The 12,735-nt window shown below is 33.7% G+C and overlaps 4 protein-coding genes across 4 annotated transcripts; 2 read left to right on the forward strand and 2 right to left on the reverse strand.

The window, feature by feature from the left end:
• Nucleotides 1–1,883: 1,883 nt before the first annotated feature.
• On the forward strand, nt 1,884–8,081 carry LOC146541773 (uncharacterized). Its single transcript, XM_085192517.1, has 5 exons — nt 1,884–3,088; nt 3,654–4,311; nt 4,999–5,137; nt 5,820–5,922; nt 6,395–8,081. Exons 1-5 carry the CDS (start codon nt 2,047–2,049, stop codon nt 7,870–7,872), a joined length of 3,420 nt encoding a protein of 1,139 aa, XP_085048643.1. The 5' UTR covers nt 1,884–2,046; the 3' UTR covers nt 7,873–8,081.
• A 606-nt stretch (nt 8,082–8,687) lies between these two features.
• Nucleotides 8,688–10,551, forward strand: LOC146541774 (uncharacterized). The gene is made up of 3 exons (XM_085192540.1): nt 8,688–9,142; nt 9,476–9,717; nt 10,251–10,551. The coding sequence occupies exons 1-3, from the start codon at nt 8,836–8,838 to the stop codon at nt 10,407–10,409; spliced, it is 708 nt and encodes a 235-aa protein (XP_085048666.1). The 5' UTR covers nt 8,688–8,835; the 3' UTR covers nt 10,410–10,551.
• A 624-nt stretch (nt 10,552–11,175) lies between these two features.
• On the reverse strand, nt 11,176–12,352 carry LOC146541775 (rRNA-processing protein UTP23 homolog). Its single transcript, XM_085192528.1, has 2 exons — nt 12,218–12,352; nt 11,176–11,823 (listed from the first exon to the last, which is right to left on the reverse strand). Exons 1-2 carry the CDS (start codon nt 12,335–12,337, stop codon nt 11,194–11,196), a joined length of 750 nt encoding a protein of 249 aa, XP_085048654.1. The 5' UTR covers nt 12,338–12,352; the 3' UTR covers nt 11,176–11,193.
• Nucleotides 11,176–12,489, reverse strand: LOC146541776 (anaphase-promoting complex subunit 13). The gene is made up of 3 exons (XM_085192594.1): nt 12,350–12,489; nt 11,905–12,195; nt 11,176–11,823 (listed from the first exon to the last, which is right to left on the reverse strand). The coding sequence occupies exon 2, from the start codon at nt 12,115–12,117 to the stop codon at nt 11,905–11,907; it is 213 nt and encodes a 70-aa protein (XP_085048720.1). The 5' UTR covers nt 12,118–12,195; nt 12,350–12,489; the 3' UTR covers nt 11,176–11,823.
• Nucleotides 12,490–12,735: the final 246 nt, after the last annotated feature.

Raw genomic sequence — 12,735 nt, forward strand, 5'->3', positions numbered from 1 at the left:
ATGACTTAACCTATCTCGCTAACCGCGACCACGTGTCGTGTCCGGTCGACGTGATTTGTTTTGTGATTTACTTCCAGCATCACCCATATCTAACACTGTATTTCTATATAGGCAATAAATCATTTAAGAAGAGAAATGATGAAACTGGTGTTTTATTCGCTTTCACAAAAATAACAAAATTATAAGGTACAAGGATCTGGCCTGATGGGCTTAGATAGGTATCCCACTTCTGAAATTAGGTTTCAGAAGTGAAATATCAAAAGAAAACTACACAACACTAATGTTACAAATACAATCTTATTTATTAAAAATCAAAATAACTATAAATTGAAGTTTATATAACATGAAACTTATATAAAACACCAACAACATTCGAAAACACATGTAGGTATTTACTCAGTGTTAATTATAGCAGCTCTTTTAACCAATTCACAATATTTATTAATTAAAACATTTAAATTACTTTATAACTTGCTAATCCTATATCCTATATCTTATAAAACAAAGTCGCTTTTCGTGTCTGTCTGAACTTTCTAACTCTTCTTCTTCTAAACCACCCAACGGATTTTTATGCGGTTTTCACCATTAGGTCGAGTATTTCTCAGGGAAGGTTTATATATAGTTTATTATTTGTAAATTTTTATGTAAATTAACATAAATACGATAAATGTGTCTAAAGTCCTACCCGTTGAGACACTTTCGCGCATGCGCTGCTTTAATGGTAAGTACTACATGAAAATAATGTACTGGAGTATTGTTCCTCTTAATAAGATCTACAAAAAAGTCCGCGACAGCATATTTTTATCTTTTAAGAATAACGTGTAGTGATCATATTTCTGTCTAAAAATAGTAATTTCAATATTTTTTTTATTTTTCCATAATGGTATTAATCCTTATCCTTTAAAATACTTTATTAATTTTCTACGTTAAACGAAGATAAAATTTGCTTTTTACTCAATTTCGAAATTGCGAATACTTTTAGAGAAAAACGCATCTAATTGTTGACATTGGATAATTGGAGTTGAATGTATTATTTCAGCGCGATATATTTGGTTTCATATTTTTGTAGTAGTTATTAGTAGGTAGGCTTTTGTTTATAATTTCTTCCGTTTAAAAATAGTCATTTAACTATCTGAAAATAGTCATTTAAAAATATTTTAATAAGTACTTGAAAAGATTAGTAGCACAGATTTAAAATTACGGTACCTACTAAAAACATCCTTGCTGTGTAAAACAATTGGAAAATCCTTATTGAAACTACGAAAATGCGGGTTGCATTAGAGTTTAGTTAATTTTCACATTATCTTAAGTGCTTTGCAAACATACATTATATGAATAATCCAGTAGTAAAAGCGGGCGAAGCCGCAAGGGGGTCGCTAGTAATTATCTATTAACAACCTAGTAACAAATCACATCGACTACAACACGTGTAACCTCAAGTATATGAGGGCCAAATATGTCTTCCCGCTAAAATTAGTAACTTAATAACAAAATGAAAAGAGCGGGAGCGGAAGACATTGACAGTGACTTTGACACATTGCAGTACTATATTTGACAGTTGACATTTGTAGCACAGAAGTCTCCTAAGTATATTATCATCATTTGATGATGATGATATTTATACAAAAGAAATTGAAGTAAACGTTTCTATAGCAGTTTTGTCTATGAAAAAATTTAACTTTGAAGAAGCGGTTATAATGATAATAAGTTCAGTTCAGTTCTTAATTTATGGCGTTTCGAGCGTGCCAGTTGAGCACTAATCACTTCGCCAAATAACGATGATTATGATAATAGTTATGAAAGAAAATTTACTTGAACGCATCTTTAAACATTTTTATCTATGAACTTTCACGTTAACACTTCTGTCAGTCATATAATTGTCATTTGTCAAAGCTAAAATGGCTGCACATTGTTGTAGTGTTTTTCTCATTTACTGAAATTCTCTATAGTTTATCTATTAGATTTTAAATATATTGCAATTATATTCATTGTGATTTTTAAACAAAAGCGTAGTTATTTTATAAGAGTTTCGTATTCTGTAGTGATATGGATAAAGATAGGGATAATAAACGTAAAAAAGACAAACACGATGATAGTGACGATTATAGAAAAGAAAGAAGGCAAAAAAAGCGTCGTTCAAGATCTAAATCACCCAATAAAAAAATTGATAGGGATTCAAGACGGAAAAGGAGACATTCTAGGTCTAAATCACCAAATGTTCCAGCCAAACAAGATAAACGTCGTGATGACGCGCCAAAAGATGTTGAAAGCAGACCAGAGCCACCACCGCGAAAAGTGAAGGAAACTGATATGTTAAATACTAGGACTGGTGGTGCTTATATACCACCGGCTAGGCTGCGATTGATGCAGGCCCAAATTACTGACAAATCCTCTGTAGCTTACCAAAGACTCGCTTGGGAAGCGTTAAAAAAATCTATACATGGACACATCAATAAGATTAACGTTGGCAACATCGGTATTATTATCAAAGAGCTTCTAAAAGAGAATATTGTCCGAGGTCGAGGTTTACTGTGTCGATCTGTTATTCAGGCTCAAGCAGCCTCACCTACATTCACTAATGTGTATGCAGCTCTTGTCTCGGCGGTAAATTCACGATTTCCGAATATTGGTGAATTACTCTTAAAGAGATTGGTAATTCAATTTAAAAGAGGTTTTAAGAGGAATGACAAGTCCATTTGTATTTCATCCGCATCTTTTATAGCCCATCTTGTTAACCAAAAGGTAGCTCACGAGATTCTTGCTTTGGAGCTACTAACATTACTGGTAGAGACTCCTACAGATGATTCAGTAGAAGTAGCCATTGCATTTTTAAAAGAATGTGGTCAGAAATTAACAGAAGTGTCATCTAAAGGTGTAAATGCAATATTTGAGATGTTAAGAAATATTTTACATGAAGGACAATTAGACAAAAGAGTGCAGTATATGATTGAGGTTATGTTCCAAGTGTGGAAAGATGGTTTTAAAGACCACCCAGCAGTAATTGAAGAGTTGGAATTAGTTCCTGAAGAAGAGCAGTTCACTCATCTTTTAATGTTAGATGATGCTACTGATGCACAAGATATCCTGAGTATATATATACTATTCTTATTTTGTTATTTAATTTTTATGTTATTCTACATATAATTTAAGACCATTGTGGCACAGTTATGATTTAATTGTTAATAAGATTAATTGTAGTCAATTCATTTCCAACTTAGGGAAATGAATTGACTGTAAGAGAAATTGGGATATGGAGTTCAGCTCAATTCAATATGTATTTTCCATATTCAGTATTATATGTATGTGCGATAGACCTAGCTAGTGAAGAATTTTTACTTTAAGAAATATATGATTTAGAAAAAATGGAGAACAAAAGTGTCTTTTAAGGAACTGAGTGTGCTAACACTAAGTTTTAAAGGCCAGCAATGCACCTGTAGTTCCTTTGGCATTACATGGGGTTGTGGGTGGCAGTGTTCATTTACCATCACTGATTGCTTTGGTTTTTGTAAAATGGTTCCATTTATATACCCTGCTATGTGCAGGATACAACATAAAGCTAAATAAAATTTACCATCTTTAGATAAACTAGAAATGCTTTGTATAGTTAAGGGTAAGGTTAGAATAACACTGACGTTAAATATTTAAAATTTCAGATGTATTCAAGTTTGATGAGAAATATGAGGAAAATGAACAAAAATACAAAGGACTAAGCAAAGAAATTCTAGGATCTGATGCTGAATCAGGAGAAGAAGATGGTTCTGGAGAATCGGGGAGTGAAGAATCTGAAGAAGAAGAGGAGGAGGAAAAAGAAAAAGCAGTTACTATTATTGATAATACAGAAACTAATCTTGTTGCTTTGAGGAGGACCATCTACCTTACTATAAATTCAAGTTTAGATTTTGAAGAATGTGCCCATAAGTTGATGAAAATGCAACTTAAGCCGGGTCAAGAAATTGAACTATGTCATATGTTTTTAGACTGTTGTGCAGAACAAAGAACTTATGAGAAATTCTATGGTTTATTAGCACAACGTTTTTGTAACATAAATAGAATATATATAGGTCCATTTGAGGAAATATTCAAAGACTCATATTCCACTGCTCACAGATTAGACACAAATCGTCTCAGAAATGTGAGCAAGTTCTTTGCACATCTGTTGTTTACTGATTCTATAAGTTGGGAAGCTTTAGAATGTGTTAAGCTGAATGAAGAAGACACTACTAGCTCAAGTAGGATTTACATTAAGATTTTATTCCAAGAGCTTGCAGAATATATGGGTTTGAAGAAGTTGAATGATCGTCTAAAGGACCCGTAAGTACACATAACATGTTATATAGAGAGTATTTTTGTCATCACCACTTTAAACGAAACTACAATTTTAACTACTTTATAAAAGCCTAATACAATTAAAACAGAAACACATCTGTATCTCTCCTGGTAATACACAGAACAAATGGATGTTATTTTCTTTTCCATAAAAGAATAACCAATACTATCTAATGAATCTATTTAACCATATTAATTTTATATATTTAGCACTATATATATTAGGAAATCCACATTTTTTTAACACTTTACAGTAGTCCATAGTCACCGGGTAGACTGAGGTGGATATGTCTATCAGTTGACATAAATATTATATCTCACTACTGACAACAATTTGAATTGCCATACATACTGCCCTGGATCCTAGCAGAATGAGCTGACTGTATCTTGCCCTCTGGTATGGTATGGGGTAGAAAGTTACATCCTCTCTATTGAAATTAAGATGTTTCGGCATTCTCAAATCATTCTAGAAATATAAGCTATCCACACATCCTCATTATTTTCCTTAATCACGATGTGTGGATTTTCAAACCTGCACTTCACACATGTATGACACCTCAGTCTTTCCATGACTACAGCCAACTGTAATGTGTTTGTCATGTTCTGGTTGTGTGGTGGTATGGTGTTATAATAGTGAAAATCAAAGATCTTACAATACTTTCTTTTTTTCAGCACTTTGCAGGAGGCCTTTTCTGGAATATTTCCTAGAGATAATCCTAAGAACACAAGGTTCTCTATTAATTTCTTCACATCCATTGGTCTTGGAGGACTCACTGATGAACTGCGAGAACATTTAAAACAGATGCCTAAGGTATTATTTTAGCATATTTTTTGTTTAAAAAAAGAATTGTGGAAGTGACTAAGAAATATTCTATATATAATGGAAATTGGGTTCATATATGTTTTATGACCGATGCCACACTAATGTTTTGTGCCAAATTCACCTTGTGAAGCTTAATTTTACCGTCCCTACGTCTACGAAATCCTGTGAGGCAAGAGCAAAATCATAAGCATGTATCAAAATATGAAACAATGTTATCCATACTACGACAAATGCCCCATGGTTATCTTAATGTTCCCACAGTTCAGACAGAAATTGACATTATAGTGTTGCGGCTTATTGTGGATTTAAAACAGAAAATAAAAAAACATACTAAAATCAAATCCATTTAGCTATTTTTCTTTTGGCCAGCCACAACTTGTAGACCATAGACTATATTTTTTATTCAGCTCTTCTGTATTCTAAGGGCAGAGCCTACTATGAAGACACTGCGAAAAGTGGGTTTCTGCTCAATTGTGGAGGCATTGTATGGTGCATAGCAAAATTTAACGCTGCACTTTCTCTCCACAACTGAGAGAAGAAATAAAAATATTAAATGTGTCATTTCCTTGACTGGCGATCGAACTTACAACCTATCACGTTAAGAGCCACACGCTTGTGCCCCTACGCCACAACTGGCCTCAAAGGCATTATATTATAAATCATATTTCAGAATGTCGCGCCACAAATAACCGAGATAAAGCTGGACTCGGATTCCAGTTCAAGTTCAGACAGCTCCTCCTCTTCATCCAGTGACTCCAGTGATTCAAGCTCAGGTGCTGTAATGTTTTATTGATTGTTATATAAACAAGCCAGAAACGGATTGTATTTAATTTTGTTTGTGTTCCCCTTCTGGCAAGGCAAGCAAGGCAAACTTAATGTAACATGTAAGCATTGGGCTAATACATTTCACAATGAATATTTTAATTTTTTTTATAAGAAATAAGCAAATTATGTTTTAGTGAAAATTATTTAGTATGAAAATTATTAATATCAATTATCGGCGCGATGCTAGAGGGATTGATTCCAATTTATGGCATTTTTTTTTTTTCTTTTTACTTTCTTTCGTATAACAAGATAAGCGCATGTGGATTCAGCCACTTAACGCGTGTCTTCTTAAGATTGAGCAGAGGATGGAGAATGGAGTGTCTTAACACTAGTTCCTCTCTCCCATCCTACATGTGGGAAATTAGTAAAGAAAAAAAGCAAATATTTTATATAAATCTTAATAAGCTAATTTTATTTCAGATTCAGAGCAAGAAAAAAAGAAAAAAGAAAAGAAAAAGAAGAAGAAGGACTCAAAAGCTGAAACCCCTGAACCTGCAGAGGAGAATAAAAGGCCTCAAGTAAATGAGCGGTGGGGGCACGACGGTTTCTTTGAAACATACGGCAAAGACAGCGGATTCGAGTCACAGACAGACAGACCTAATGCCAGGTCTAAAGATACTGACAATTTTAGAAGACCCAGACAAGATTTTAGAAATGATGACAAACGTAGATATAATAACGATCAACAAATCGAGATTGAACGGTTTGAAAGGAACCCACGAGATGATCGAAGAGGAAATCAAAGAGAAATGGAAGTTGAGAATTATAGAAGACATTTGGATAATGATAAAAGAATAAGAGACGAAGAAAGCACGAGCAGAAGGCGCGATGAACGTGATGATGAACATTCAAGAAGGAGAAACGACGATAGACGAGATGACAGAAATAGAGAAGACGATCGAAGGAAGAATGATGAGAGAGATTACGATCGTAATCGTTATAACAGGGATCAACAAATCAGAGATAAACGTTGTGACAGAGAACAAGATCCCCGTGAGAAGAGAAATGAAAGTAATAGCGAATATACCAGAAGAAACCAAGACAAAAATAATGGGAGACAAGATTCTAGATATGAAGATAATCGAAGAAACCGTGATAATGTTGAAAATTCAGAGAGAAGCCGTGATGACCGCGATAGAAAAGAAAGAAATGATAAAGAACGAAAAAATGAGCCAAACAGTCGAGATAGACTTGATAAAGGAGACTCTAGAAAAAAGGACGATAATCCTAGAGGTCGTGAAAGAGAAGATACCAGATCAAGGCGACCAGATGAAAGAAATAGACATAACGATTACAATAACATGGAAGATTCTAGAAGTCGTGTTATTTCGAAACAAAATGATGACGACAGACGAAGCGGTCGTAAAGAATACGATAGAAATAAGCTTAGAAATCAAGAGATCAATGATGAAGAAAATGATAGAAATAGAATTTCTAAAAATAAAAATGACAAAAATGATGAGAAGAATCGCCGTAAAGATAAAGATAGCAGTCCAGAGAAAAAATTGCAAAGCAGTGACGAGGAAGACACAAAAAGCCGACGACGGGGCAAGAAAAACGAAAAAAACTCAAAAGTAAATCAAATAAAATCGAAGAGTAAAAATAAGGAAAAACGAAAAAATAAAGAAGAATCAGATTCAGACACTACTGACAGTGAAAGTTCGTATGAAAGGAAACCTAAAAAAAGTAGTAAAAATAAAAAGCGGGATAAAGGACCACAAAAGGATAAAGAGAATATCGAGGATGACTCGAATCATACAGATAAAGAACAGAAAGACTTGGGCCGACGTTATTGGGATAATTTTGATTTGGAAACCAAAAACGGCTCCAAAGAGAAATTTGAAGGCGGTACACCTGAAAGACGTGAACCAAACTACCAACGAAAGCGGGATCGCTAATTGCTTAATTAAATATATCGTTTTCAAAACACACTGTACACTAAATGTAATAAAATTTTGTAAATATGAATCCATTTTAGTGTTATGGATACAATAAAAATATTTAAAAAATTAACATAGCTTTGCTCAACACTGTCTTAGTTTTTATATTTCTACTTTAAGTATTTATTTCGTAATAATATTCGATTCGATAAGAAAAAAAGATAAAAGAAGTGTTTTGACATAATTTTTTGCAACTTTCTATATATCGTTTTACTTTAATGTTATAATTTGGAACTGATCTTAATGAAAGCCCGGTATCCTCCGGCTTGGCCCATTAAATAGTCTAGTAAAATCGCAAGAGTAAGCTGTATGCTTGTATTTCCACCAATCAACATCAACCAACAACACCAATCAGGATCGAGGGAGCAGAATCAGTTGAAATGAACTCGCTCAATTCTACGGAGCGAAGCAAAGTAATTACAAAATACAAATCTTCGTGATGCCGTCGTGGCGCAGAGGCACTAGGGTGTGACTGTAACGCGACGGTTGTGAGTTCCCCACTCGAGGAAACGAAATATTTGCTTAAATTTATATTTCCGTTTCTTCGCTCTTGTATCGAGGCAAAAGTGCGGCGTTGAGTTCCACCATTCAACACGCAATGCCTCCGGAATTCGGCGGGAAATGGGGAACGGAGTGTCTTAACATTATCTTCGCTCTGCCTACCCTGCTGTGTGCGGGATACAACGTGAAGCTGACAAATCGTTTTGTTGGTGGAAATGTAAACACCTAATTTATTTAAAAGGAATCCGTTCCGCCTAAACATTAGCATACACGCTTTCTTCTCTTTCACGATGGAAACCTGGCTTTATTATCTTACTATTGAGGTTTGAATGTAAAAAATAAATAGTGAATGACACTAGTGACAACTGATTAAGGAAATATTATAATTACAATTATCGCCTCAATCTAAATTTCACCAAAATGTGTGAATCAGGAGTCTGTGATATAGATTCTGAGGACATTGAAAATGATAATCTAAATGTAAATCCTATTCGTGACAAAGCAAAATCAGCACCGATCGATACTTTACCATCGGAAGAGCTATTAACAGTACAAATTTCCGCTCCATCATATTTTCATTCTTTAAAAGAGAATCAGGCTCCTCCATTCAGGAAGCCGGAGAAGGAGAGACGCCCTTGCTTGTTACTGGATAACCTTGTAACTGAGGACGAAGTAGTGGTGATGGTTGCAGCTGCAGTTACTGAGGACAGCTTAAAGAAATATTTACGTAATTTTACTGATTTTGACTTAATTATATTTTAGCTTTAAGTTGTGTCCCGCATATGGCTGGGTAGGAAGAGGGAACCTGGGAATCTAGGCTTAAAACTTTCTGTTCACATTAAGGCAATTCTGTTCTCCTATGTCCATCGAATTCTGGAGGCATTGCGTGTAGAGAGGCGAAACTAAATGGCGCGCTTTTTTTAGCGAGGAAAATTAAAATATTGCATATTGCATTTCCTCTAGTGGAAATTAATCCCATAACTTGTAACACCACATGTGGTCCTGCGCCACGACAGACTGAAATAAATACCTGTACTTTTATTAATTTTCTTACTTTTAGGTAAATATCTCGTTATTAAGAAAATAGTACATAATTTCAATATTTCGGAACGAGACTTTTTAATAAGTTTGTTAATAGAATGTATGGATTACGCAGCACAAAGAGATTTCCCTGCTTATAAACTGGCCTGTCTTTTGACTATATATTTTACTACTCATTTGTATTTTAAATTCTATTATTGGCTGCCACCGATTGCTGTTTGGAAATTTTTCAAAGAAATTATGATACGCCATACTATAGAGGTATTGTTTTAGATTAAAAGAAGTTATTACTTATTTCGAAAGTTATTTTATAATATTTTGTAATAATACCTACTTAAATTTATTATCTAATCTGCGACCCTAAAGTCGAACTATAATTATCTACTTCGTGCCGGAGTCAGACACTGTTTAACTATAAACGCGATGTTTGTGGATTCTATCTCTACTCAGGTTTTTCTAGCGTCGCCAGTATCCCGCACATAGGAGGGTAGGCAGAGGGAACCTAGTGTTAAGGCACTTTGCTCCCATTAAAACGCTCTCATACTGAATTTGGGAGGCACTGCGTGTTGAGAGGCAAAACTCAACGCCGCGCCGCGCCTCGTTACCAGCTGAGCGAGGAGATAAAAATATTAAATAATTCATTTCCACGAGTGGGTAGCGCACCCACAATCGTCACATGTTTGTGCTCCTGCTCCACAATTACCTCTAATATACTTATAACATTAATTTAGTATATAATTTTTTAAACTATTCATAAACAAATAGAAAAAAATATTTTTTATTATCATTTTCAGGATTCCCCCGATGGACAAGAACTCTTTAATCCTGAAGAATGCTATGACATATTGTCCCATTTCCACACTATTTATATGAACAATTTGCCATTAATACATATTCATACATTTGGTGTTCACCGATTAAAATTTGTTTGGCCTTTCAAAGGAAAGGCTTAAAAATCTCATCTTAATCTAAAAAACTTTTTGTAAACTGAGTTGCCTACAAAAAATATATTCAAATTCAAAATCTTCATAATTCAAATAGACTATTATAAGCACTTTTGAATTTTTAAATAAACATATAAGCAAAAAGCTATCAATGGATCGGAAGGCAGTTCTGCTGAGAAGAGCCAGCAAAAAACTCAACAGTTGCTCGTTTCAAAGTCAATGGTGTAATTTAATTATTACAGCTAGCAGCTATCCTGCATTACATTCAATAGATAGTAAATATAGTAGTGTAATATATTGTACAGGCATGTTAGAATTTTGGTATAACTTGATAAGAAGGCATGGCTCAATTGGCAAGGACCCCTTGGACAATAAACAAGAGTGTAGGATTGATTAATTCCCCTTATAAAGTTAAAATTTGCATGTTTCTAAAATAAATTAATGTTAGTTGCATATTTTTTTTTATAGAAAGCCTTGAAAACAGTTAATAGGATTGTTTTTAAGATCCCTTATTATATATATATATGTGTCATAATTCTATTAAAATATTGCCATCCTCTATTTTCTATTGATTTCTAAGGCATTGTATATAGAGTGACAAAACACCATAGCCACAATCTTCCCATTTATAATCAGACCCTTGCCCTATGCCATAGGGCCATGACGGCTCAGTATAATTTAAAAATTATATAATACAATTTGAAGTAAATAATCAATGGTATATAAGACCCTCTATTTTGTAAGAATAGAAATAAACTTAATATAAATAAAGTACTAACAGCAAATGAATATTTTATTTCTCAACAGAAACCTGCACTAAAGTAGGTTTAGATTTTTTTCTTTTCCTGACTTTTCCTTCAATTAAACCATTTTGCTTCTTTTTATTGACCTCTGGTTTTCTCTTCTTTTTTTTACATGACAATGGATTAGGATTTTTAGACTTTTTCTTTTTCTTTACAACTTTTGGTTCTTCAACCTCATCTTCTACACCAAGAACTTTTTTCATATTCTTTAATGATTCATCTTGAGTTTTACTTATGAACATGAATTGATTAGTTTCTAATGTAGAACCGGCTTTATTGGAACTGGCTGTTGAAGGTTTTTCCAGTGTAGGAGATTTATTGTGTAAATACAAAAGTGGGACTCCAGCTTTTAATCTCATCTTTTCCTGTAAATCTCTATCTTGCGTTGCCAATATATAATGTTTATCGTTTTTCTTACCAACCATAGATTTAATACACTGGGCCCCAGAAATGGGTTCTTTGTGGTCACATTCATGAATACCAAATTGTTTTAATATTGTAAGGGCCCCGTGTGTCTTCTTTGCAATTTTTTCTGTTTCTATTATTATACATCTAGTTGTCAGGAGCTTAACGTGTCCATTGAGATATTTGGACAGCTGGTCCCTTATGTTGATATGTTCCTAAAATTATAAATATAAATAAAGTTGTAATTTAATAATAGATAATCTCATTACTACTTCTCATAAATTATAAAAAGGTACCTAGTCTAGATTACTGCTCGCTGGTTCTGGAAAATTCTCCTGCCATCTCATACTTTGTTCCTTTAATGACAAATGAGAGTCGGCGCTATCTGCTTCAGGATCTGGTAATTCTTCTTGGGGCACCTGAATATCTTCGTCAGGTAGTTTTTCAGCCTTCCATTCTTCATCGACTATATCTATAAGTCTACCGTTGCGACGGTATTTACTATCCATATTTTACTAAAATGAGTATGTGTTTTTTATATATTTCTATATCTGAAATACTTCGAGCAGTAATCGAAACTAGGTAACCTGAAATTTAAACATAACTCACTTTAAAAGCTGAAAAGCAGAAAGTTCCGTCGATCAATACTTGATACGGCTGGTGAAAACCGTAATTATTGTAATAAAATTTAAGGTATTTTTGAACTTTCTTATATCTCGTTATCTTCATGTTTATAATTACCTTATAAGCTAATAATTTCTAAGTAAACACTTATGAGTAAGTGGAAATTGAGAATAATCATGAAAAATTGCACGTTTTCAAACTTAGACAAATATTTATTTGTCCCTTGTCACTTGTCAGTTGTCACTGTCAGCGTAAATGAGGTTTGCTTCTGTGCTTGTCAGGGTCATTCAATATTGACCAAAGGTAGTACACAAGCACAGATAAACAAGATAATTAGATTTTATAGTTAAATAAAATTAATGTTTTAAAAAGAAATTGATATTATTGAAATTTAGTACATTATCAATAGAGAATTGCTGTAAAGTATACTCATTTATCAATTATTATTACTGCATACTCAGTTCTAAATAATAATAGACAGAAATTTATCCATGACCATCGAC

Source organism: Heliconius melpomene, chromosome 1, assembly GCF_056956725.1.
Source record: "Heliconius melpomene rosina isolate 202511_hmr_F chromosome 1, ASM5695672v1, whole genome shotgun sequence".
In the NCBI taxonomy this organism is placed as follows: domain Eukaryota; kingdom Metazoa; phylum Arthropoda; class Insecta; order Lepidoptera; family Nymphalidae; genus Heliconius; species Heliconius melpomene.